Source organism: Volvox carteri (genome assembly GCF_000143455.1).
Source record: "Volvox carteri f. nagariensis unplaced genomic scaffold VOLCAscaffold_66, whole genome shotgun sequence".
NCBI classification, from domain to species: domain Eukaryota; kingdom Viridiplantae; phylum Chlorophyta; class Chlorophyceae; order Chlamydomonadales; family Volvocaceae; genus Volvox; species Volvox carteri.
The window spans coordinates 329,960-355,643 of record NW_003307609.1 but is presented as its reverse complement, the minus strand read 5'-3'; the positions used below and the strand labels follow the sequence as shown (position 1 = coordinate 355,643).

Below are 25,684 nucleotides of genomic sequence, written 5' to 3'. Positions count from 1 at the left end.
TGCGGGTGTGTCGGTGTGCGGGTGTGGGGGTGTGCGCGTGTGGCGGTGTGCGCGTGTGGCGGTGTGCGTGTGTGGCGGTGTGCGCGTGTGGCGGTGTGCGGGTGTGGCGGTGTGCGCGTGTGGCGGTGTGCGCGTGTGGCGGTGTGCGCGTGTGGCGGTGTGCGGGTGTGGGGGTGTGCGCGTGTGGCGGTGTGCGCGTGTGGCGGTGTGCGGGTGTGGGGGTGTGCGCGTGTGGCGGTGTGCGCGCCGTTTCCCACCCTCCTCCCCCTAGGGCCCCCAGGTCGTGTGTCGTGTTTTCTTTTCGCCAATCGTTCTTGGGTTAAACGTACCCCGCCTTTTCCCCCTTTTCCGTGCCCCTCCGCCCCAAATACACACACACACACACGCCCACACTGCGGACCCCCATGACAGCACCTGCCGCTGCTGCTTTGGAGCCTCGCACGCATCCGCCTACGGCCGGCGTTGATGTTTATGGTGTCGTATACCGGGATTATACGGGCGCATGTACGGCAGTACGATATGCGTCAGATCGCGCAGCTGCTGTGGGCGTACGGCCAGTTAACGCCAGCGGCGCCGTACTCCAAGCTGTACCATCGTCCTCCGCGGGCCCTCGTGCGCTACTTGCTGCGGTGAGGCTGTGATATGGTTTTGCGATGGTGGGGGTGGGAATGGGACTTTTATCTCCATGCGTTATGCTTTTTTAACGATTTTTCGGAGGAATAAAAAATCCGCGCTTTACCAGCCGAGTATCTATTTCTTGCTTCTGTAGACTTCCGACGTGCTTTGTCTTGTGGTGGTGGTGGTGGTGGTGGTAAAGAAGCTTACAACGGGGGGTTATAAAATACTGTCAGGATGGCGGGAAGCTCCCCCTCTTTCCCGCCTTTCCCCTCCCCTCCCAACAGCCCCCCCCACCACACACACACGCGCGCGCACGTGTGTGTGTATCTTCACTCACTCCAGGAAAACCCATGCTGACCCAAAACCCACATTTCCCCCCACCCCACCCCACCCCACCCCACCCCACCCCACCCCGATCTCTTTAATAAGCCCAACTCAACCCCGTCGTACTTCAGGTATCACCACCACCACCACAGCCTCATGTTGCTTCTCTCCCCTGAGTCAGCATCCCGCCGAATTCACAAACTCGGAGCTGTCATGCCTTTTGCGTGTTACCCAACACCTCTCAGTCTTCCAGATGATGAGGACACCCCCCGTAACCATCTGAAGTGTCACGTCCCGTACACCCACCCTCCTCTTCCCCTCCCTTCCCTTCCCCTCCCTTCCCTTCCCCTCCCTTCCCTTCCCAACCATTTACCCCGCCATCCCCCCTTCATTCGCCAGTGGTTCCGTCTTACCCCTTTTTCCCCCCACCCCACCCCCCATTCCTTGCGTTCCTTGCATGCGGCCCACCACCCCTGTCTTGTCCTCCAGGACTTTGGATGCGGGCAGTCCGTCCTAGGTTTCGTTGCATGTAATTCTCCCTTCGCCCCCACACACCAATCCCCACCTATGTCCCAACGTAACCCTAAACCCCCCTTTCCCCCCACCCCACCCCACCCTCTCCCCCCTTCTCCCGCGGCTCCGGGTACCAGGCGCACGCTGCACGCCATGCGGGCGACTAACACAGCAGCACCAGCAGCGCCAGCGGTAAAGCTACAGGCAGCTAGGCAACCAGCTACTGCCGGAGCAGGTGCGGCCGCGGCGGCGGCGGTGAAAGGGCTACCGGCAGCGGCGCCATCAGCGGGGCCGGCGGCGGCAGGCTGTCAGGGTGTACGGCACCACTACAGCCGGCTGCGTCCCGAGGAGGTGGCTCTGGCGCTGTCCGGGCTGGCGGGCTTGGAGTCGCGACCGGGGGGGGACTGGCTGCGGCGGTTGTACGCCTGGTCGGGTGGGTGGGTGGGTGACTGAGAGAGAGGGAAAGAAGAACGACGGGAGGGAGGGGAGAGAAAGAAAAAGGTGGGGGGAGGGGGAGAGCGGGGAGAAGGAATCGAAAAGGGGGGAGGGAAGGAGTCGGTGTGTTGGTGTAGATTTGTCGTTGGCTCACAGCTCACCAGGCTTTTTTTCTTTCGTGCGTGCGCGTTTCCATGCCGCCACCAACTCCGGATACAGCCCATAGTCGTCCAGCAGTACTTACATCCTAGAATTTTGATGAAATACGGCGAATTATACGAATACGGCGGCCAACGTATTGAAATACGCTCGAGATCCAAATACGGCAAATCGTCAAACATAGTTATTTTCTCGATTCCAGTCGAGTTGAAATTTTCCTCCACTTATCTGCAATATCTTTTCCATATCTTTCATATATTATAAGATATATCGCGCACACATATGGTTCACCTCGTGGTCCCGCCGTGGCTGACCCAGCTGGATGGTGGTCCATGTCGATGTCATGAGAACCAACCGCGGCACCAACCAGTCAGCCACTGCTGCAACTGCTGCTGCAAGAAGAAGACAACACCTTCAGCGGTGGTGTTCGGAAGGCACTGTGGTGTCACCGGGCTAGGCATTGTTGTGTCGACTCAGTGCACTACGAGTGACTTGAGCACTAACACTACATCGCATGGCCCTGCGTGGAGACCTGTAGCGGGCTGTTGATTGTTGGGGCTCTAATTAGGTATTACCTGTGACCCATATGGGTCGGATGGCCTGTAGTGGAGACTACGACCGTACTTCCCGACGTATGGATGTTGGTTTTGAGTATTAAACACGCGGTTGCCGTACTGGACGCTGTATGATTGGGGCCCCCCCGGCATGACTCACCCTTTCCCCTGTGGCCCCTTTTGCTCTCCCGCAGGTCCCCGGCTGGCTTCCTTCAGCCCGCGGGATCTAGGGTTGCTGTTGTACGGCATGGCGAGACTGGGTGTGCAGCCACCTCGCCTGTGGGTTTGCAGGTGTGTGCGTGTGTATGTGTATGTATGTATGTGTGTAAGACGAATGTGCGGTGCCCGGTGTGGGTATATGGCTGCAAGGGGGGGGCGGCGGTAGAGAGGGCTAAATGGAGTGAAGGGTAGAAGGGAGAAGGGATCAGGGGCGGTGGAGTTGCGAAAAAGGGTGGGAGATGGCGGCGGCGACGTGTGCGGGTCCTTTACCTTTGATCCTTCCCCCCCCTGCTGCTGCTACCGCCCGCCGCCGGGCAACAACACGCGTATCTCCGCAAATCGGAACAGCCTGGCCTGACAACCCCACTCTCACCTCCAACTCCCCCCCCTCACCACCACCATCAAAATGACCTAGTGGGTCTCCGCCAGTGATTCCGTCAGGGGAGAAGTCCGCCGCCGGGAGAGGTTGACCTCTACGCCTGGGGGGTGTATCCCCTCCGCCCGCCCCCTCACGCCTCTTACCGACCTAGGGTGTGGAAGTTCTTGGGTACGCTGAGCCCATATAGACACACACACACACTCGCTGTTCACCACCTTCCCTCCGCCATCACACTTTGCCCGCCCTTACACGTGCTGAATGCCAGGAAGTAAGGCCCCCGTGTGGCCCCAAAGAGGGGGGTCCCATCCCGCTGTATATCTCACAAACAATCCCTAAATGTATATACGGTCAACTCCGCAGAGCCGCGCGGTGCATGTCCGTACAGCTGCCGTACGCTAGCGGGTTGGATGCCGCCCACGCAGCGGCAGGTCTGGCCCGTCTAGCCCCAGGTCGGGTGCCTCGGAGCGTCGTGGCGGCGTTCCAGGTGCGACGTTGATTTGATTTGAATGATAGTTGTCTGGGGTTGCGGGAGGGGGGAAAGGGGGCAGGAGGAGGGGAGGGGGGCGAGGTTGTATTGTGCAGGAAAAAGGCGGCAAAGGGGTAATAGTTTATGGCAAGCGTGGTGACGATGGTAGAAAGCGGCACGGTAATCGACCTTCTGAAACCCACTCACCCACACTGCAAAAACTGCCTTGGCGATTTATCATAAACCCACCTTTGGCCCCCTCAGAGAGCTCTCTCTCTCTTTCTCACGCATGCATGCATGCATACATACATACACACGATGACGGGTGGCATCTTCCGTCGCCAAAATATCAAACGCCCTCGCAGGCGGCGGTTCCTCACCTACTTCGCGGCAGGGCCCGCAGCCGTACGGGACCCGACGGAGGGGAAGGCAGCAGCGGTGGTGGCGATAGCAGCTATAGCCGTACTGCCGCTGCTGGCGGCAGAATCGCCGGTGTGCGTGCCGGCGCCGCTAGCGGGGGGGACGGCGGCGCACAACGTCCGGAGCGGCGGGGCCCAGTCGTGGCGGCGGCGGCGGCGGCAGCAGGGGGGGATGTGGAGGACGTCCCACAGGAGGTCTGGGCGGGCTTTCTGCGTTCGGCCTTTGCGCAGCTTCAGGACAATCCGCGACCTCAACCTCCGGGAAGAGGAAGGACGAAGGACTCTACGTGGCTCTCAATGCGGGCTTGGCTGGCGAGGTCGGGCTTGGCAGTCAAGTGCCAGAGTGGCGTCGATGGCGACGACGGTGGCGGCAGTGATGGCGCTGACAACGGCGGCGGCGGCACCACCGCCACGAGTAATTCAGCGGCCGCGAGGGCGCATCTTGTGCTGCTGACTTCGCACAGTGAAAGGATGCCCCGACTGAGGTTGCGTCGGTGGCCGCTGGCACCATCACCGTCACCGTCACCGTCAGCGTCACCGTAGCGAGAAGACCTTTAGTCCATCGTAATAGCAATAGCAGCAACAAAGACTGCACCAGTAGCGGTAGCTGCATAAGCGATGGTGGTAATAGCTTTAGCGGGAGTCCTTAATCGTGAACTCGCGCTGCGGAGCGAGATCACTAGCAAGTGCATTTCAGAGCACATGAAAAGGGTAAAAAGAAAAGGGGAGAGGGGGGAAGTCATATTAGGCAGGACGCAACTGGGGAGATTGCTGCAGTGAAGAAAGAGGGAAAGAGGCGGTGGTGCCAGCCGACGCCGTAAACGTCTACAACAACATCCCTTTTGTGATTACGAAGCAACACTAGCGACCTTATCGTGCCCTGGAATGCAACGTGACGAGATATGTTTCAACAGATTGTCATGGTCAATACACCCGTTAGGTTAGAACAACGATATGCCAGGTGAGGGAGGTGCGGGAGGATGGAAGGGGAGGGAGCTGGCAGTAACAAAATGGAATGGAATAATAGCCCCGAGCAAAAGGGGGAGGAACAGATGTTGTGCGTGCACCTCGGCCGCCCGCATTGCGAGGTGTAATAATATATCGCGCACCGGAGCAGTGCGAGGCAAGGATCCGATGCTGCCTGCCCCGACCCCGCGACGTGTCGAGAGCTCCAGTAGTGCGAGGCCTGCTGCAACATGTATGCCGTCGTGACAACCACAAGGGGCATTGTCATCGTCGTCGTCCTGTTGCGGACACACACTTATCGTCCCGACCCTGTCGGAGGAGCCGTGGCGGGTCTAGGAATCAGGGTGGCGCCAGCGGGGAGCCCTCCGACCCCCTTCAAGGCCCGGGGGAGCTGCGGGAGCACCGCCGCGGCGCCCTATACGCTGCTGTCCCATGAAGCTAAACACCGAAAATTCTGCGGCCAGGTCCACATCCCGCAACACATTGCAGAGCCCCCTGGGCTGATCAAATGGGAGAGCGTGGAGGCAGTATTTGGCTGGGCTGGCAACGGGAGAAGAAACAAGCTTGGAAGGCGGGCGCGGGTTTCGTGTCGTGTTGTAGAGCATGGGGGAGAGCAAGGCGCAGTGGGGAACTCGCCGCAGGTTGCCTGAACGCGCTGCTGGGTGTGTAAAAGACCTGTATATATGAAATGGCTTTGGAAAGCGATTTGCCTGGCACGGCAGATATCTTTTGTACCACATGTAATGTTGGGCTGGGAACGGGAGTTGGTCACAGACCCGTTCAGTTTCAGAGCGTCGGAACCGATACGGCCCGCCATCCGCGTACAGTTATACTTTCGGGGAATCGCTCAGCCGTTGCGGGGGAGGGATAAGGCTGAGAAAGTTGGAGGTAAGACGCGCTTTGCTAGCCCTCGTACGTGCAGCAGCGGTCCCCACGCGAACATGGCTGGCGGCTGCGAGGATAGAACGGGCGAGTAGCGAAAGAGGACGGCGCAGGACAAACACTACGCGCCGTCGCGCCATCTGAAGAAGAATATGAAGGCCACAAATACTTCTTGCATTAGCGACAGTGATCTCAGGTTCAATGCATCAAGGGGTTTGGGGTTCCGAACGGAAAAGAGTGAAGCGGGGCATTTGAACAAATTTGAACAAGGGCGACGCGAGGCCAACGCCATTCTGCCATAAGAACAAGAGGTTATTGACATTCCATAGTACGCCTTAGGTGTACTAGCGATCGATCGATAGCGACCGAACGACGGTACGGTCACTCGCTTAACTGCCCTTGCCTGAGACGTTGTTTCTCTGCAGAGCGGAAGCCGAAACGCATGAGACTGCTTAACCCGATGCCACATCTGGACCTTCGCTACCTTAAAGTTTATATTCGGACTAAATTCAAAGCATCTAATATGCGGGGTTTTGTGGGCTGGAGCAGGCGCTCCCCACAATCCAGATGTCGACACCTATCACCCGCTTGCCTACCGGCGCAAAAACATCTTCCGTGACATGGTGACGAAAGTTGAAACGCATTAGCAGGGTGACGTATTGGTCGCCTGAGTTCTGGGCTTCGCGAGGCGACGGGGAAATGTCCCTTTGGCGTTTCGTTTCCCAGGTCTCGCAGCCCGCTGAAATTTGGACAGGTAAGTAACGGTCGAGAAGAAGATTGTAACGGGCTAGGGAACGAGCCGCTTAGTCGGAGATTGGATGACCCGAGCTCATGGCTCCAGGAGGTGCAGGAGGTCGCGCTATGCCCATGTTGTCGCGTCCAAGGGAAACGTTGCGCGCAACTCGCTCTGATAATATGCAGCAAAATGACGGACAAACAGAGCGCAAAGGTCTTTATAGGAGGGCTGAGCTGGGAGACGACCGGCGAAAAGCTTAGGGCCTACTTTGAGAACTTTGGGTCAGTGCGCGAGGCCTTTGTTTCTTACAACCGCAACAATGGTCGTCCACGTGGCTTCGGCTTTGTTGTCTTCGAGAGCCCAGAGGTTGCGGACAAGGTGGTCGCTACCAAGCACACGATTGACCGAAGAGAGGTGCGGGCAGTTACAAGCCAGCAAAGCAACCCCCAAGCCCGCCGCTTGACCAATCGTTGACCTTGTAGGTCGAGGCCAAAAAAGCCGTGCCCAAGGAGGAGACGCCCGAGGAGAAGCAGCAAGGCTCGGCGCCGCAGCGCACCAAGAAGATTTTCGTGGGCGGCCTTGCGCCCAGCGTGGACGAGGCGCAGTTGCGGCAGCACTTCAGCCAATTTGGTACCGTAGAGGATGCAGTGGTCATGTATGACCACGAGAACAAGCGGCCACGTGGGTTCGGCTTCGTTACTTTTGCCGAGGAGGACGCAGTCGACCGCGTCTTCAGCCATGGCGCAGTCCAGACAATTGCCGACAAGCCCATAGAGGTGAAGGCCGCGGTTCCCCGCGACCAAATGCCTCCTACGCTGCGTATGCATGGAAGCTACTACGGCCAGCCGCCGCATCATCGCGGCGGACCTGGGCCGGGCTACGGTGCAGGCCCGCATCGGAACAACAGTTTTGCAGGTCCACCCGCATACGGTCCGCCTGGTCCCAACTATCCACCTCCTTACAACAATTATGGGCGACCTTTTAGCGGACGTGCGCCGAACAGCTTCGGTGGATACGGACCTCGCAGTCCCGGACCCGGGCCAGGTCCTCGCCAACCGCCTATGCCCGCAGGGTCGTTAGGCGCAGGACCATACGGCGGCTATAACCAGCAGCGATTTCCACAATCTGCACAAGGCCCGGGCACGCAGTCCGGTACTCCCGGTAGCGCGACCGCATCATCAGCAAAAGTGCCGCCCATGCCAAACGCTTACGACGTCTATAGCGGGCAGCTTAATGGCGTCAACAACGCGATGCTGTCCTCGCTGTATAACAATCTCTTCATGCCAAACGGATTGCCGACAGCAGCGGCAGCAGCGGCAGTCAACCCAAAGCAGCTTAGCTCCTTGAACAACCAGCTCAAGGCGCTCAACCTGGCAGCAGGCTTCGCCAATTTTGGTAGCGCTCCGGATGCGAGCTATCAAGATGACGCTGCAGCCGCAGCATATGCGGCAGCCAACCCCGAGGACTTCGCCGCGTCTGCTGCCGCCGAAGCTATGCAGGCTGGTCTGAACAGCCTCGCAGTCAACCCTGACTTAAACCCGTTGCATGACGCCGGCTTCACAACAGCGCCGGCGCCGGGCTGGTCCAGTTAACAGATGCAGCCCTGCGAGGGTTGCAGGGCCGAATCCATCATACTCCGATAACTGCGTGCCGTGCCACAGGACTTTTGACCATTGACCAGTAGCCTAGGTCACATCATGACCGTCTACTTGGACCAGACTAAGTTCAACATTACGACTACGCATGGCGATGTGACAAGGCCAGTTGAAGTGTATCATACCTTGACGACGGCATGGCGGGCCTTGACGTGTTGGTACTCGCATCCAACGAACTTCTTCGTTGGTCAATTGACGTCACCTAACTCCGACCGCGTTTGACGTGTTACTGTGGTTGAACCAGAAAGATGCAGAGGGTTTCGAGTGGAGAAGAGCATATTGTGGGTCATGCCGATGCGTTGATTGCCAATAGGGCAAATAAGATAGCTCAGATAGGCAGAGGGTAGCGCCGCCAGTGTGTAGGCGGGGGGGATAGCAGCTGTGTTGGAGGAAGTGTGGGGTGCAAAGCACAGTTTGCAACGTCTTGCAATCAGGTGTATTGAATTTCAGAATAGGGAGCTAGAGCCAGACGTATACAATTTGTTGGCGAAGTTGGCAGGCCAGACGCCAGACAGACCAGACGCACTTATACATCGCATGAGATACTAGGTGTGTGTGGTTGGCGTATGGATCGTATAAAGTGCCATATTAACTTGACGTATATGGACGCCGACGTGTATCTAGCCGGGTGCAGCGGAGTGCACCAGCTTGTGCAATTGTCCAATGCGAAGTATGTGCAAGGTTTAAAGTGTTGCCTGTCCGCTCCCGCTGCCACCCTGCCATGTCTCACTCACCCGCATTCCCACTGCGGAAAGACATGCACTCTTCAGAACTAACAGAATGCGGGATCTCATTCGTGCAGAACTAACAGAATGAGATCCCAAAGCAAAACGTCACAACTGACTCGGCGAGCGTCCGCAGGTAGGAGATCCCCGAAGCGGCACGAGTAGTAACCACGCAACGCTAAAGAAACTGCACCAACCAAGTCCATACATCCTGACATGTGGTCAAGAGCACCCGAAAACTTACCAGGACTCAGCCAGGAAGTGCCGCTTGACGAATACTGCCGGCACAGGGATTGCGCTGTACTCGCCTACCGGCACCCTCTTCGCCATGTTAGTCTTTCACATCCACCGATGTGAACGTCCTGGCGTCTGGATAACACAACAGATGCGGCTGGCAAGTGCGCTCGCAAATACTGCCGGCACAGGCGTCGCGTATTTTAATGTATTCATAATGCCCGCAAGAATGTCCTCGTCAACCCAATGCATGGTTTTCTCTGATGTGTACAGTTCTATTTTTAGGGGGAGCTCCAATGCTGGTGTTCCGCGTCCGAAGAATGAGAACGAGCAATAGAAGTGTCATGGAGACATCATGGAAAACCATGCATTGGGTCGCCGAAGACATTCCTGCGGGCATTATGAATGCACTGAAATACGCGCTCGCCCGGCGTACACCTTCGTGGCAGCGCAGAGAACAACAGCCCTTTCAAGATGAAAACAATCATGTGCTCAAGCACCAAATAGTTCATAAAAACGCAACGAAATGCTATTTTAGGTGTTAAATCATGCGTCCTCCAAAATGCCGTACACAACTTTTTCCAAGAAACATGGACCTTAATACATGGTGATGTACAGAAAAATGGACGACAAAATAGCATGCAGCTACATGCCAACTTTCGAACCAATAATCTATTTCGATGCTGTTTATGTTGCACACTCGTTCAGCATTACCACTCGGCTTAGAGTCATGTAAATGCGCGGAAAATAGACTGCTGGAAAACGGCGCATGTGAGCGATGAAAATTGTTTGCTTCCTACCTTCCAGTCGACTGTCTATCTCTTGGGTGCTTTCTACTTGTAAATGCAAGGCTTTATGTTTGCATGGCAGGATTGCTGAAGTTTATGTTTGTTACCCATCATGCATGAATTGTAAGTCTAGCGACTGTTCGCTGCATGCGCGCTGACTGAGAACTAGTCGTATGAGACGAAGTCGAAGGATTGACACCAGACAAGAAATACTTTCAATTCCAAAAACGGTTACAGGTCGAATGACTGCCCACCGTTCGACACCCAAAAAACGGCGCCGCCCGCATCCGCAGTTGAAACGATTGGTCTGAGGCGGCACAAGCCATACATCGACCTTTGGCCTAAAAGGTCTTCACATATTCTCATACTGCTCAATAAAAGGTAAAAAGCACCCACGCTGGACACCTGTCACGTCAAGCAGCAAGCAAAATTTTCAGGCTTACAGCTGCTGCGTTTACAGCCGGCTGCGGATAGCACCGCCCTTGCCGTTCTCGCCGCTGGTCTGGGGTCCCTTAGTAATGGGCAGAGAAGCATCCTTCGCGCCCTTCAGGCCAAAGGTGGCGATAGCAGCAACGCCGGCTGCATTGAGGCATGCGAATTCATGAAACAAGGGGGGGGGCATACATGTGACATGGGGCACCAGGCGTGACATGCCGTACTTCAGCCCGCTTTTGTCGCGCATGGGTTAAAAAGGAGACCAATTTCCTGGGAACTGCAGAAAACTGCTGAACCCACCCCTGCCCAGCATCGTCTGATGCACAATGCTCCGCAATGCTATTGTATGTTCCGAGGACACGGTCATCTAGCATTCTCGTGCAATCGGACTGCAGTCTTAGAGCAGTCATATATTATTGGGCCACATGCCACGACCATAACAACTGGGGGGGTGCCTATTGGTGCTCACATGCATTCAACCACCATAATGCAAAGGGACAGCCAGTTTGCAATGACTTAGGCGAAGACAAAACATTTCCCTCAGCCATCCTCTCCTGTTTCCCCCAACAGCATCGTTACTTACACAGGGCAACAAAGGCGCGCAGCGCCTCACGGCGGGAGAGGATATCTGCAGCCTGGGTGAAGAACTTGCTCTGGTTCTCCGGGTAACGCTTCTTGTCATCAACACCGTACAGGTCCCACGAGCCGGTGGTGTTCTCCAGGTCCTATGCGCGTGGAAAACATAGATGTTGGGTGCATCAATGAAAATTGTACCGTAACCCTGCCATATGAGCTGAGCGAGCGATGGCCTACGATTGAGCACGCATCTGAACATTCTTTCTACCAAATTATATTACAAGCGGCACATCTGTCATGCACATTTATCTGGAAAGGTCTTTTCAGCTCAGTTGCAAAACATAACTTGGATTCCAATTGTCCCAGGAGCCTTCAAGACAATACACTTGCCCATGGCAGAACAGCTGTTGCACTTGCCTGCAGGTCGAAGTACCGCGACTGCTCGCCATACTTTGCGCGCACGGTCACCGCCCTGCGCGAGTAATCCGTCCCAAGCAGGGAGTTGATGCCAACATTGCGCAAAGCTCTATCACCTCAACGCGAGTATAAGACGTGTGTCTATTACGTACTTGCGAGCAGCAACGCGAGGGCGCTGGGCAGCCACGCGGGCGCCGAGGACAGGGCGCTGCACGAGGGAGGCCATTTTGAACGAGCAGACGAGGGGTTGTGGCCGAAAGGACGTCTAGTGAGAGATCAGAAGACGCACAACAATTTCCTCACTGCGCCAGCAGTGCACTAACAGCGGACGCGATCGTACGACGAGATGAAGCAAGGCCCAACAAGGCCCCTAACAAGGGAACACGCCTACGGGAGCAGTGTTTATGAAGTCATAAGACTTATTTCTGTGGAATGAAATTGTGTAAGTAGTAGTGCAAGAAGATACAGTATCGTCACATGATGCTGCGCGGCAATTTCGCTGCACGCTGTCCTTGTTGCAATCATAGTTATGGATTTTTCAGCTGACTAATGACTTCAACGAGAATGTTGTGATCATTACCTTCTGGATCTCAAGTACTCCATCGTCACGTTGTGCTTCGGCTCTGTATGCCTGCGTCCACCTACTCCAAGGGAGAACTCCATGGAAGTTACTAGAGCTGCATCTATGGATGCCTATTAACCTGACGGCGTGGAGTTCAGGCAGGCGGCTACCCTACACCGATTACCCCAAGTGTCTGTGTGCGGCGCTGGCGCCCCTACACACAACACAAGGAAATCCACGCCGCGCACAAGCACCCGATGCATGCAGAGAGGAAAAGTCTTGCCATATGCCTCCATCCGGTTCCGCAGGTAGCATATTCCCCGGCTGCGTAACCCGGGAGGAACGGAGGGTCCAACTGCAACTCTCGGGTCGCGGCCTGATTTACGAGCCGGTCGGCACTCTAACCTCAAACTGTCTTCTGCTATACGCTGTCAAATGTTTCTATGGACCTCTCTGAGCAGCAGAATGAGGCAGCCAGGTGGAAAGCCTGGAGAAGGAGACACCCAAGTGGGCCGCAAACCGAGTGAGGGGGTTGTCGCGGCCCTTGATGACCCTCCGCTGCCTGGCGGTAGCACATGCACATGGATAACACTTCATTTCGGCCTAGACTTAGCCCGCCACGGCCTTTCCATTCCTATGATAAGTGCGATTGGAGGTGGAAGACAGGGGCGGAAAGCTGAAGCAAAGTGACCAACATGCCGCATGGAATCCCAATGAGAACTACACACAGGCTTTTGTCGGTTTCCGCCAGAGGGTTTCGTGAGCAGCGTTCCATAGAGTTCCATAGATATACACTGCACGCACAGATCAGCCAACCTCGCCAGCACCACCTGATTGGAAAATTCCCAAGTACGTGTCCTTCACGTTCATATGCCACAATGTATCGCCGTACATGATTGTACCTGATAAGCACAGCCATAAATGATGTGAAAGCTATTCCACTCTGCAGTTTCTCTGTTACAGAAATCAGCGTTGCTCCACTCTCTTCACGTCTGTTCTGCCGTCTGTTTGCCTGTCTTTACGTGGTCCTTTTTACGCTTCCTCTCACCGTCACTTCATCAACTCCTCCCCCATTACACTTTCACCACCACCACTGTGGACCAGAACCCTTTTCCCTAAGCCACTGCCACCATCACCATCATAGTATGACCACGTCAACCGCCACAACGCTGTAAGCGTCCCTACCCCCCCAAACATTCCCTAGAGACCTCCCAATTTCCTCTTCCCTCCTCCTAGAGCACCGCCACTGGCACCCTGGCTCCCAATACCAGAAAAGCAACAACCGGCCGCGTCACACGTCGCGGCATTCAATGCCACGACCCCCAAAACACCAGACATACACGCACACGCCGCGTGCTTCCGCGTCCCGGCAGGTCCTCCTGGCAAAGTTCCCCCCCGGCCGCTAGTAATACGTTACAACATGAAGATGAGGTCGTTGTTGCGGTTGCCGTCGCCCACGTATAAGGCCCCCCAGGTCAGCTCATTGGCTGCGTAGTAGAAGAAGTACCCCGGCCACAGCAGCGACCGCACCTGCGTTAGAAATGATGATGAGGCAAAACGAGGGACGGGAGAGGGTTGAGGAGAAAGGAGGGGTGAGGAAGGGAGGAGTGAGCGGGACGAGGAAAGTGAAAACCCCCAAGAAGACCTCATCCCTAGTACTTCTTGTGTCAATTAAAGACCACACGTCGTCAATATGGCCCCTCCCAGGCAGCACGTCCCTCCCCTACCCGACACACACCCAGCCACCGCCCCACACAGGGAAGAGGCTGCACAAGGCTGTCCTGACCTGATCAACCCTGGCGATGCCTCCCAAAGGAGTACCACATCTCCCTTCTCGGAAACTTCTACCTTCCCTCACCCTCATGGATTGCCCAAATGTTCAATCCTTCCGTCCGCATTCACCTATTCAACATCGTGTGTGTGTGTGTGTGTGTGTGTTACAAGTTACAAGTGCCGCACGAGTGCGGGGAGGTCCGTCAAAGCCGGGAGGCCATGGACTATATATATTGAAAGTTGATTACACCGTACGACCGACGGCGGTTTGGGTCCTGCCAACCAGACCCCTCCTCATCCAGTCACCCAACATCCGTAGAGACAGATCAGCCACCACCACCATCTCAGCATGCGAAACTTAGTCCATCAACTAGACCTCATCTCCACACCTCAGCAGCGTTAGTAAACCTAGACCTCCCGAACAATGTCGGGGGTCTGACCAGGTGTGTGTGTGTGTTTCACCTTGAGTTGCGTTACCCTCCGAAGGTGTAATCCTAACCCTATCCAAACGGGAAAAAAACTATGGGGCAATCCAAGCCATCCATCCATCCCTCGCTCCCATTCCATTCCCCACCTCCCAATGGAGCCCCCTTTCGACCTCTCCCCCTCACCTGCGCCACCCCCTTGAACGAGTCGTAGTGGACACACCAGGTCCCGCGCAGGTCCTGAGCCAGCGTGGCTCCGGAACCAGGTGCTGCTGTGCGGTGCTGATAGGCCTCCAGCTTCTCGGGGTAGGCACAGCCCGCGAAGAGGCGGTTCGGGACCACTTGGCTGGCCGCGTTGACGATGGTGGAGTCCTGGAAGAAGAAGAGAGGAGGAAGAAGGGAGGAATCTGTCCACCAGCCGATGCACCCCAACTTCCAACGTGCAATTAGCAATGAACCGCACACCAGGGCCCCCAGGACCTTGCCCGCTATCTTGCCTGTTCCACCAACCTGTGTTTCCAACTCCGTTCTCAGTTGGGCAAACACGTTTTTAAGGAGCAGGTTCAGGTTGCATGCATGCGCATCGCGCGTGTCAGACAGAGATGGTTAAGGTGGTGCCTTGGCGCGCCCATGTTCGAGGCTCAATGGGCCTGCCCTGCCCTCGCCCGCCTCGCCTCGCCTCGCACACCCCGCCCGTCGGTTCCCCACTTTGAAGCGGCGCCCCGTCTCCGCACCCTGCCCCCTCCTGTCGGTCACCCCTTCCTCCTCCACAAATCCTGCCTTCCCACCGACACGAGCCTAACCCATTATTCCTCAACTCCCTCACACGTATGGCCTGTACAAATGTCCCTTCTCCGACCCCGACCAGCCCAGCTCCTGGTGCTGCTGCAGCTCTCGGCCAGCAGCCAAGCAGCGAAGCGGAGCCCTCCCTGGCCGCCCAACGGCACCACCACGACACGCCCCACTCCTCCAAAACCCAAATTTGCGCCATTCCAGTTCTCACTCCAACCCAGATCAGAATCCTGAAATCTCATCGGTCTTCGCCTAGTTCACTAGTCGGTGGTCACCGATGACCAATCATACAATGCTCAATCATACATCTCCTCGGCTCTCTGCCCACTCCCTTACGGTCCCGGATTTATCAGGACGCCACATTCGGAGTGCTGGTGTCGCGGCAGCTATTGCTGCTGCTGGCAGATGAAAAAGAACCGGAAGACCGAAGAAAAGCTAGCTACTCTTTGTCCTGAAGAGGCTTTCCTGCTCCCCCAGCAGGGACCTCCCTTTTTTTCCCCTCCCGGAAAAGCCGAGTCCCCAAACCCCGCCTTCTTACTCCCACCCGGCCATCGCCTTACCGTTGGCATGACCGACGTGGCAGCTGTGATTGAATCCACTCTGTAGCGCAGCACCGATAGCTCTGGAATTTGAAAGGTGAGCGGCTTGGCTGCCTCCTCGCCCTCCGGGGGCTCCTCGGGCGCGTTGGGGTCCTTCTCCTCAAGCTCATAGTTCTTTGCAGCATCACCGCTCAGTTGCCCCTTAATCCTGGCGCACCGTGTTGCTGTCTCCACGTCGATGGGCTGCAAGTCGCTCCAGCGTGCGCCATCTTGGCTGTAAAAGTACTTGGTTTCGTAGTTGACGACGCCGTCCTTGCAGGTCGCGATGTTGAAGCCCTCCGCGACAAGATAGTCCTACAGCGTCCAGTAGAGGGATATTAAGCCGTCAGCTGCCAAGTTGCTGCCAAGTTTTGGGATGGCAACTTGTTTCTCAAGTTCAGATGCTGGTGACGCACCTTGCCGTTCAGAGTGGTTATCCTCCCCCACAGTACGAGACTTTTTAGGCCAGCTTCGATGCGCTTAATCGGTATTGAATGGTCAAGAGCTGCCTGCGGTAGGCAATACTGAGTTAAACACTATTTCGATGCGCGGCCCTTGCACGACTTGTGCCAAATGCACGCCAACCTGCTGTTCCGCAGGAATCACAGCTCCTGAGCTTGCTAGGTGCTTAAGCACCAGGGTGAAGTTGGGCTCCAATTGCACCATGGCGCCCTCTAGAAAGTATTGCTAACGCGATGTTATATAAACAGCCTTTAGCCGATTAATATGGTGCACCTTCTAAATCTGCTTTAAAGCGCAAACTAGGTGCAAATGTGCCAAGTCCTCGCTTAGAACCGTGGACCGTACGGCTGCTCCGGAGCTGTTGGTTGGCAGCAGACCCGAAGAATACTCAGCCAAGATAACGAATTGTACTTTTTTTACACATCTTCTACATGTTCAATCTGGCAACGTTTCCAACTTTTGAAGTCAAGTCCTCCCATCTTGCGCGCTGGTGTACTAATCTTTTTTGCTGTAGTATATGGGAAGCAAAGGGTTATAATTGAACTATACCTTGCTTCACAAGCTGCTTCGGCCATCATAACCTTCCGGAACCCCCTACGGCACCCCACCGCGTCCCCGAGCAGCCCCGTTCCCCGTCAACCCCAGCCAATCTACTATGTCACAAATTGCTTGCCCTGACGCCGCTTGCCCTCCACCCTCCACCCCATGTGTCCCCCAACCCCATGTAGTAGCGACACGCCTTAACGGTTCCCCCTGTCCCCCAGGGTCGCACGCCCTCGGTCGAGCAGGAGGGGCTATGGCCCCTCACACCCCTTCCCTACCGCTAGGGGGAGAGTGCTTCGACGGTAACCGTTACCGTTGGGTTTTTTACGGTTAGGTGCCCCTGGCCAGCGTCAGGTCCGGATCGATGTGTAACATGCACACACATATATACATACACACTCCCTAGTCCTTGCTTTGCTCAAATTTGCTTCTACCATACACGGCCTTCATTATTGATTACGCTTCAGCAACAGCCGCTCTCTGCTGCTCCCCAAACCCCATGAGAAAGCTAACGTATCCGTGCAAGCAAGAGAACCAACACAAACAAGGCTCACTAGGACGGACTGAGGGACGAAGGAGGAGATGCAGAACGACAGCTCATCACTCGGGACGAAGTCGAGGCCAGCTGGTGCGAGGGACCGGACGCAGAAGCGACCCTACACGAGCATCTGGCTGGACTAGGAGTAGGTCTGCCAGTCCAAGTCCTGGCGTGGATGAGCTGCCGCTCACGGGGGCGGGGGTGTTCCGCATCCGCTTCGCCGGCAGGAGAGGGAAGAGGGAGGCTAAGGGGAAATTCGGCAAAGAAGCCCACCCGCCCATTCCGAGCCCCCCTCCGCTGCCTCCCCTTCCCATGCCAAACCGCAGCCACCCTCCCTCCCTCCCTCCCTCCCTCCCACCCGCCAAATGTCAAGTTTCGAAAAGGACAGAGCAGTGCACTAGGTCGTCGCCATGCCCCTCGCCATGCCCCTCGCCATGCCCCTCCTAGCGGCCGCCGACACTCACTGCAGAACCCATGTCCCCTCCTAAGGCATGACACCTTCACATGTGCATAAAACAACCACACATCACGCACACACACGCACACGCACACACACACAGGTAGGCAGGCAGGGCCGTGTGTCGATCCGACCGCGCCCGGTACCGCGAACCAGGTCCTCCACCCCCGGCTCCATGGAGGGACACCTCCCCTGCCCGCACGCCCCTCCAACCCCTCCGTCGTCGTCGCAGTCGTCATCATTTAGCGGGAGGAGATGGCAAGAATGGCTCCAGAATCACTATCATACACACACATATATCTTGGACTGTCGTTGGGTCAGTCGGCGCGCTTTGGGCTATTCATAAACGCGTCAATCTTGGGTGTCGTACGGCTGTACGGCCATCCATCTTCGGGTCCGCCCCACGCCTTCCCTCCCTAACTATGGCTACGGCTCTTAACCTTTAATTACCAGAAAGGCCTCGTCACGATCCAACGGCCCTGTACGGAGGCGGCGGAGGGCTCCCAGGTCGTTGCCGCCGCCGCTGCTGGTGACGTACTGCCATCGCCACGCCAGACCTGCGCCATCAGCTCCACTGGGCTGCGCCGGCGGAGGCGCCTCCACCGGCGGCGGCCGCCAGGGCCCACCCGCCGTCAGATGTACGGCAGTACGGGCCAGACGCGCGGTTGCTGACAGAAAGCGGGCGTAGTCGGGCTGTCGAGCGAACATGTCACGTGGCGGGGCCACACCCCGCCGTACATACTCGGACATGAACCTGCAGGACGTCCCCGACTTGTCTGTGAGAGTTCGCGTCTCGCGTCGGACCCGGACAGTAACCGAGTAATATCGACCTCCGCCAGTCGACCAGTACGTGGCGAGCAGCAAAGAGAGAGGCAGGCTTCGTGCGTGTGTGTGTGTGCGCGCGTGTGTGTATCTGTATCTGTTACATATCGAACCGGGCCTGACGCTGGCCAGGGGCACCTAACAGTAAAAACCCCAACGGGAATGAGCGACCGCCGAAGCACTCTCCCCTTAGCGGCGGGAGGAGAGGGGCGTCAGCGGGGAGCCACAGCCCCCTAATATTGCTCGTCCCAGGGCACCTGTCCGCGTGTGTCCCACATTGTTAGACGGAGTTTCCCGCCCCCGCCGCCCCCGCCGCCGCCCCCGCCGCGTGGGTGTCACCGGCCGGACACAGATGGTGGAGTAAGGCAGTGTAAGGGGGCCAGTGTGGCGGCGCCAGTGTACGGCGTTCCAACGTCGCGAGGGCAAAACACACTGTCGTACAAACGTTGTCGTACCTTTCCAGGATACACAGCATCCGATGCAAGTAGTCATCATCTCGCATCATCCGAAACACGGTGGTGCCCTTGGTGGCTGACCTGGCGGTTGGGGCAGTCGGTTACACTGACAGTTAAGAACGGTTGGCCGTACGTGGGTTGGGAAAACAAGCCAGGCATCATAATCACGGTGGGCGAAAGACGGAGTGAGTTGGCGGTTGCCACAGCGTACGACGGCTGGGTCGGGTTTTGCACGATGCGGCTTCCCGGTCTCCATCTGGTCCCCCCACTGTCCCCGCCCGGCGTCCCCTTACCCTCACCCACCTCCTAAGGGCCTGTCCCTCCCGCCTCCAACCCTTCAATCACCACTACCACCTGTACAGTTATATACCAAGACAGACAAACAGACAGACAAACAAACAGACAGACACAGGCACGCACAGACGGTGAGATACTTGTAACCTTCACACAGACAGACAGACAGACAGACAGGCACACACACCGATGCACACACGCACACACACACCTTGACACCAGCAGCCCCGACTGGCACCCCGTAGCCAGCATGTGCAGTTGCAGCTGGGGCACCCATTGCGGAGGTACGGCACCCCGAGGACCGCGGTCGCTGAGGACCCACTCTCTCGCGAGCCGCCCCTTGCCGCCGCGCCGTACCTGTCCGGTGGGGGAGGGGGAGGGAGGGAGGGGGGGAGGGGGGGAGGGGGAGGGGGAGTGGGAGGCGGAGGGGAGGGGTAGAGGGGGGGGAGGGGGAGGGGGACGGGGAGGGGGAGGCGGAGGGGAGGGGTAGAGGGGGGGGAGGGGGAGGGGGACGGGGAGGGGGAGGGGGAAAGACGAACCACGAACGAGTGAAGCTGCTGACAAGGAAAAAGTGTACGTGGGTAGGGGAGGGGGAGTGGGAGTGGGAAAGAGAGGGTACGTGGCTCAACTGGCCCCAGGCCCACACGCGATCCCAAACACACAGCTAAACAACAGCATATTGCGATGTCTCCGTACCTGCCGTATTCCAAACGGACATGTGTTCTTAACCTCCACAACTTCCCGCAACACGACGTGTACGGCATTATGATGCGCATCCGGCGCCTCGCTGTTGCCGCCGCCGCCGCCACCGCCGGCTGCGCCATCTTCGCCACCCGCGTCGTGCAGGACGGTAGAATCACCGCCACCACCACCACCGCCGCCGCCGCGGCCCCCACCGACATTGCCGCCGCTAGCGCCGCATCCTGTTGAAGCCGCCGCCGTAACGGTCGCCCTGCCGTACCTTTTGGCGGCGCCGCCGCATGCACACCACACCGCGCCAGGTGTCTCCGGACTCCAACTGCCGCCAACGTCAGCGTCCACCTCGCCATGCTGATCCGTCACCGCCGCTGCCGCCACCCCTGCCCTCGCGTCCACTGCCGCCGCCACCGCCGCTGCCGCCACCGCCGCCACCGCCGCCCCGGCACGCTGCCCTCCTTGGCTATCAGGAAGGCCCCCTCCACCACAAGCACCACAAGCACCAGTGCCACAGGTTCGCTTATCGTCGCCGTCGTGATCATCCTGGCGGCCGCTGAGAGGCAGATCCAAGGCAACCCTGGATGGTGGTGATGATGATGGTGATGACGACGGCAGGGGCAGCGGCAGCGCCTCTGCCGCCGCCGCCGTTGACGGCGGCTTTTCCCCAGCGACGGCGCCAGCGACGGCGCCAGCACCGCCTCCGCCTCCGCCGCAGACTCTGCAAAGCAGCACAACGGGCAATCTGCTCTCCAGCACCGCCGCCAAGATGTCGCCATGGAGTGCTAAAGCAGCGGCGGCGGTGGCGGCGGGAGCGGCGATGGCGGGAGAGGTGGCGGCTGCCCGTGTCGTACAAATACCGGTAGATGAAGAGGCCGCGACGGCAGCGGTTGAGGCAGAGGCAGCGGCCGCCGCCGCGGCGCGTTTGGATGCGGAGGCACTGGCGTCGGCGTCGGCGACGGCGGCTGCTGGGCTAACGGCTTGAGGCGCGCACCAGCTTTCAACCCAGGGGCGGCTGCCGGTGCCGCCGCCGCTAACGCCTCCACCGCCGCCGCCGTACCTTTCCCGTTCCCTTTCGTCGTTGTTCCCGGCGCCGCCGTCAATAACACCTCTGCCGTCATCGCCTGCGGCTGCGGAGCCGCCTCCACCGCCCAAAGCTTCCTCGTCCGATCCGCTGCCGTCGCCTTCACCAACAAAGGCCTCTTCTTCTCCCTCCTCCTCCTCCTCTTCCTCCTCGTCGTCGCCGTCACCGTCATCATCGCCGTCAGTGCTGGCGGTTGCAACGCTGCCGTCGGCGCCGCTGTCCCCCTCGTCATCGCCGCCGCCGCCGCCGCCGCCGGCACCCAGGCTCACGGGTATCCGGTCCAGGAGCTCTCGGAGCCGCTGCTGCATGACGTTATCATTAGCGAAGAAGGACCAGGACCCCGTAGAAGTACGGCGGGTAGTACGGGTCAGGATGTGCGCAAAAGATGCAAGGACAAAAAGACCAACTGCCCAACATCCAACGGTTGTTAGTTGGTACGGACGCATTGGAAAAGGACGCGAGCCCACGGAGAGCAAGACGGACAAGAGTTTAAGGATTGGAATATAATAAAACGAGAAGGGCTTACGGAGGACAGAATACGACAGTTAGCAGGCAGTTAGCAGAAAGGCAGCAGGCAGTTAGCAGACAGTTAGCAGACAGTTAGCAGGCAGTTAGCAGACAGTTAGCAGGCAGTTAGCAGGCAGGTAGCGGCTGCGGTAGCGATAGCGCGGGGGAGCTCTGCGCGGGGTAACCCTCGAGCTGTGTTGCGCTAGAGCCCTCCCCCTTCCATCCACCCCACCCCCAGCCCCACCGCCACCCCCACCCACCCCCAGCCCCGCGGCCATTACAAATGCTGCTGCTACCCCCCCTTCCATTTCCACTCCGAAACCACCAGCCCACCCACCCACCACTGCTGTTGCAGCAACAGGTCGTTGTTGTTGGTGGTGGTGGTGGTGTCCTCCGGAACAAAACCCGTTCAACTCTCCCGGGGTCTTCTGTCGTACATCCACCTGCGCCTCCAGCTCCTCCGCCGCCTGCAGCAGTAGCCGCGCCTCCTCGGGCTGAAGCACCAGGTGATGCGCTATGAGGGCGTCTGGGGAGGCGGCCACAGGGGGCAGGAGGGGGCCCCCGGGGGGGCTGCAGCGGGCTGGGAGGGGGTGCGCGCAGCAGAGGCCAACCTGCCCGGGGGGGTGGGGTGGCGTGTGTGTGTGTGTGTGTGAGGTGGGGGGGAGAAGGGTGGGGGGGGGTAAGACGGGGTAAGACGGAGATAATCATTTGGAGGGAAGGTGTGTGTGTGTGTGTGTGCGTAAGACGAACCACTGGCGAATGAAGCAGATACCAGAGATGGACGGATAATCAGTAGTTCCGGAGAAGACAGGTACTGCACCAGGAATATTAGGAAGTTGCTGACCAGTAACGACTTGAGCCGTGGTCATGGCTGCGACATGGCCAAATCTGGGTTGCGAAATGAGTTACTTACTACGCTGCCGCGTGTGTGTGTGTGGGGGGGGGAGGGGTTTGGGTGGGTGTGTGGGTGGGTTGGAGAATCATATGCAAAAGGAACAAGAAGGAGTGAACTGCCGTAAGGCGTCCGCTATGCGAAACACTAGTGCGTCCTCTAAGCGATGAAGCCAGGGGATGGGGTGGGGGGAGAAGATTAGGATCGATGTGATGGTGCGAGAACAAGAGGAAAGAGAAGAAGGAGAAGGAGGAGGAGTCCTAGCCGACCACGGGCCCTTCCCCACCTCCAAAAGGACATACAACCCCACTGGCCCCCACACTTATTTGGCCATACATTGAAAGACCGCCAAACGCACAGCATCCGTACGCTCGTATACTCCGTACAGTTCGTACCTCGTGCAGGCTGGAGTTCGGGAAGATGTGCAGCAGCTGCGCCAGCGCCGCCGCCTCCTGAACCCGGCCCCAGCCGCACCGCACACCCCCCAGGCCCCCACCCCCACCCTCGCGTAACGCGGCCGAGCAGCGGCGGTAGCGCTCTGCGTGTGCGGGTGTGTGTATGGCGGGGGGGGGGGGAAGACGAACCACGAACGAGTGATACCGCTGCCAAGGAAAGAGTGTACAAGAAGCAGAACTGACCAGTAGGCGGTTTCGAAGTGTGTAGTGGGGGGAGGGTGCGTATGAGGGTGCGTGTGTGTATGAGCGTGTGTCCACGGGTGAGAAAGCATCAACACACACAGCAACACCAGCAACACCACAGGGAAGCGAAGGCGGAACATCACCAACCTTGGAGGTCCGGAGCTCCCTGCGCCTCCGCCGCCGCCTCGCTCAGCTGCGCCCCCGCTTCCGCTTCCGCCGCCGCCGCCGCCGCCTTCCTCTCCTCCCTCCTTCCGCCCTCCTCTCCTCCGTCCTGCTGCTGGTCCTTACCCTCCCGCCGCCGCCGCTGCAGCATTAGCATCTCCGCGAGCACCTGCCGCCGCCAGACCGCCTCCCGCCCCCTCTGGCCTTCAGGCTCTGCAGGAAGAGGCAGCTGATGAGGCTGCTGGAGGTGCTGGAAGGCCGCCAGCAGAGGCGCATGGCTGCTCTGATGACCCGTGGGTCACAATCGGAGTGTGTGGCGGGGGAGGGAGGGAAGAGGGCATTTTTTTATAGAACAGCTATAAATACCCACCTCCCCTCCCTCCTTAATTGTTACCAATTCCCTCTCCTCCAAGCCCTTATAAAATACTTTCCCCCCTTTCCTTTGCTCCTTGCATCATACGATCCCTTCCCCTCCGGAAGTGCCTTTCCCCTCCCCCCTTTCCCTCCCCCCTCAAAATCCCCCTCACCTCATTGCGGCCCCCCACCACCCGGGCGGCCAGCGGCTCCCTCAGCCCCAGAGCCTCCTTGAGGATCCCGGTGGTCAGCACGCCGGTGTGCAGCTGCCGCCAGCAGGGACTGTCCTGCCGCAAATATCTGGACACGAGGACGGAAGTGGATGATGGGGGGGAGGGGCAAGTACAGGGAATGTACTAGTTTAAACTGGTAATTTTTAATTAGTGAAATTTCACTTCGTAATTTTTAAATTAGTAAATTTGTACTAATTAGAAACGGCCAAGCAGCGGGGGTTGTAAGGGGCGCAAAAGGTGCTCAAATACTTAAGGAGGTGAAGAGAAGGGAACGGAAGAGAGGTGCCTGGCGGTGGTGGGGGTGGCGGTGGTGGGGGTGGGGGTGGCGGGGGTTAAGTCGAACCACAGGCAGGTGAAGCTGGTGCCAAAGATAAACAGGTACTCTCAGGAAATTGTAAGAAGTTGGGGGGTTGTGTGTGAGGTTGCGAGGTTGGTGGAAGCTTCTGTGTGTGCGTGTGGCATTTTAGCAGGGGGGGCGTGGGGAACCTTCGCAATGGTGGCGATGAGGATTTTCGGAATGACTGCGGCAGCAGGGGTTGTGGTGTTTGCGGTGTTTACAAGTGGTTATAATGGTTATGATGGTTATGAGTGGTTGTGGTGGTTATGATGGTTATGGTGGTTACGGTGACGTGTTTAACGATAGAGTCCCGGGACCCGGCGATGCTTACCTAGAGGCTGCGAGGCACGGCAACGGTTGACCCGGAGGAGGTCGTTCTGGGAGGTCAACGAAGCGAGGACAGGATCGTAGGTCGTCCATGGAAACGTAGCCCCAGAACAGGTTGGGAATCGGTCCGGAGGTGGCGCCGGGGGCGCTGCCGCCGGCCTTGCTGGGCGCGTGAGCCGGCATAGCCACGCCAGTCGTGCTAGCTTGTCCGTTGTTGCTTCCGGCGCCAACAGATTTCTTTTTCTTGCTCTTGCGCGACTGAGCGGATTTTTTTCGAGCCATTTTGCAGATATATCCAGGCTGGGATATTGTGCAGTCTTGGCAGCGCGGCAAGGGCTCAGCTGCTAAGGCGGTCAGTTGCGGGCTGCAATTGCAATGCCAAGCTGTTCTCTTGAGGGTCGTTTAGGCGTCAAATTTTATCGTATAGTTTGATGTGCAATCAATTATACGGTTAGCATGATCTAGCTATGGTGTAACAAAGCTTGCAGTTGGCAAGCAGTTGCGAAAAAGGAAATTATCCAACGATAAAAGGTGGTATTGATAAATACCGTTTGGTATTGGAAGATTATGAATAGTTCTTGGATGTACCGTTGGTACGATACCGTTGGCCCGGTGAGCCAAGGGCCGCCTTAGCGGCGTTACATTCCCCCCCTCTTGAATGCGAACCCGTCCTCGGGGCGCCTTGAGTGAGGTGGATAATTGGGGATAACTTGCGCTACGATTTTGCAGCGGAATCCGTGGATACGGAGCGACGTATGCACCTGACCTTGGAGGCGGGCGCTATTTGCGCCGTCTCCTAGCATGCAAGTAGCTACGTGGCTAGTGAGGGGCTGTAAACCCCGTTTTTGCACAAGTGTGGCGGATATGAAAACGTGCGAAGCACCTGAGTCGACTAAGGCGACAGCTTTTGTGCTAGTAAAGTTGCACGGTAGTAGTGGCGCGGTGTTTTCAGTCAGAGGTTCTAGTGCAGAACACTTGGACTTTTCCTGGCAGGGGTCGAGCCATGCTTGAAACTCGCCGCTGCAGTTTGGGGACCTGGTGCGACCACCTCCGGGTTTAGGTTCGGAGAAGATATTGGAGTTTTTTGTAAACTCTTTGAGTAAGGTCCAACCGCGTGTTTGAAATTCCTTTTCTAGGTGGGCACACTTGGGCACCAAAATAACCGCACTAGTTGTGTCCGGAGCGCGCTGTTTAAAAGTGCTGAAGTTATTCAGCCAAGGAATCGCGCGATCGGCTGGTGCGTTGCACCAGATATG

At 57.7% G+C, this 25,684-nt stretch overlaps 4 protein-coding genes across 4 annotated transcripts in view; 2 read left to right on the top strand and 2 right to left on the bottom strand.

The window, feature by feature from the left end:
- Nucleotides 1–5,488, top strand: part of VOLCADRAFT_97946 (uncharacterized protein) — a gene marked incomplete at both ends in the record, with an annotated part of 18,036 nt that extends 12,548 nt beyond the window's left edge. Inside the window, 7 exons of the mRNA XM_002956876.1 lie at nucleotides 412–629; nucleotides 1,593–1,888; nucleotides 2,798–2,894; nucleotides 3,353–3,369; nucleotides 3,624–3,685; nucleotides 4,033–4,403; nucleotides 5,371–5,488. Coding sequence (XP_002956922.1) covers nucleotides 412–629; nucleotides 1,593–1,888; nucleotides 2,798–2,894; nucleotides 3,353–3,369; nucleotides 3,624–3,685; nucleotides 4,033–4,403; nucleotides 5,371–5,488 — 1,179 coding nt within the window. The remainder of the gene's footprint in view (nucleotides 1–411; nucleotides 630–1,592; nucleotides 1,889–2,797; nucleotides 2,895–3,352; nucleotides 3,370–3,623; nucleotides 3,686–4,032; nucleotides 4,404–5,370) is intronic.
- Nucleotides 5,489–6,239: 751 nt separating this feature from the next.
- Nucleotides 6,240–9,027, top strand: VOLCADRAFT_107445 (uncharacterized protein). The gene is made up of 2 exons (XM_002956875.1): nucleotides 6,240–7,084; nucleotides 7,153–9,027. Exons 1-2 carry the CDS (start codon nucleotides 6,860–6,862, stop codon nucleotides 8,260–8,262), a joined length of 1,335 nt encoding a protein of 444 aa, XP_002956921.1. The 5' UTR covers nucleotides 6,240–6,859; the 3' UTR covers nucleotides 8,263–9,027.
- A 1,256-nt stretch (nucleotides 9,028–10,283) lies between these two features.
- Nucleotides 10,284–11,784, bottom strand: psaH (photosystem I reaction center subunit VI, chloroplast precursor). The gene is made up of 4 exons (XM_002956842.1): nucleotides 11,653–11,784; nucleotides 11,501–11,555; nucleotides 11,091–11,232; nucleotides 10,284–10,651 (listed from the first exon to the last, which is right to left on the bottom strand). Exons 1-4 carry the CDS (start codon nucleotides 11,724–11,726, stop codon nucleotides 10,527–10,529), a joined length of 396 nt encoding a protein of 131 aa, XP_002956888.1. The 5' UTR covers nucleotides 11,727–11,784; the 3' UTR covers nucleotides 10,284–10,526.
- A 1,221-nt stretch (nucleotides 11,785–13,005) lies between these two features.
- VOLCADRAFT_121579 (uncharacterized protein) lies at nucleotides 13,006–24,710 on the bottom strand (the record flags this gene model as incomplete). Its single annotated transcript, XM_002956841.1, has 13 exons — nucleotides 13,006–13,592; nucleotides 14,447–14,632; nucleotides 15,613–15,945; nucleotides 16,047–16,139; nucleotides 18,081–18,384; nucleotides 18,908–18,988; nucleotides 19,413–19,558; nucleotides 19,898–21,277; nucleotides 21,929–22,096; nucleotides 22,773–22,915; nucleotides 23,163–23,460; nucleotides 23,705–23,831; nucleotides 24,433–24,710. 13 exons carry the CDS (start codon nucleotides 24,708–24,710, stop codon nucleotides 13,476–13,478), a joined length of 3,654 nt encoding a protein of 1,217 aa, XP_002956887.1. The 3' UTR covers nucleotides 13,006–13,475.
- Between the last annotated feature and the right edge of the window lie 974 nt (nucleotides 24,711–25,684).

Coding starts and splice junctions, on each gene's coding strand:
- VOLCADRAFT_107445 (XM_002956875.1), top strand. CDS start 6,860: ATGACGGACAAACAGAGCGCAAAGGTCTTTATAGGAGGGCTGAGCTGG. Junction 7,085..7,152: donor ACACGATTGACCGAAGAGAG/GTGCGGGCAGTT, acceptor TTGACCTTGTAG/GTCGAGGCCAAAAAAGCCGT.
- psaH (XM_002956842.1), bottom strand. CDS start 11,726: ATGGCCTCCCTCGTGCAGCGCCCTGTCCTCGGCGCCCGCGTGGCTGCC. Junction 11,233..11,500: donor CGCGGTACTTCGACCTGCAG/GCAAGTGCAACA, acceptor CCACGCGCATAG/GACCTGGAGAACACCACCGG. Junction 10,652..11,090: donor GCGCGCCTTTGTTGCCCTGT/GTAAGTAACGAT, acceptor GCCTCAATGCAG/CCGGCGTTGCTGCTATCGCC.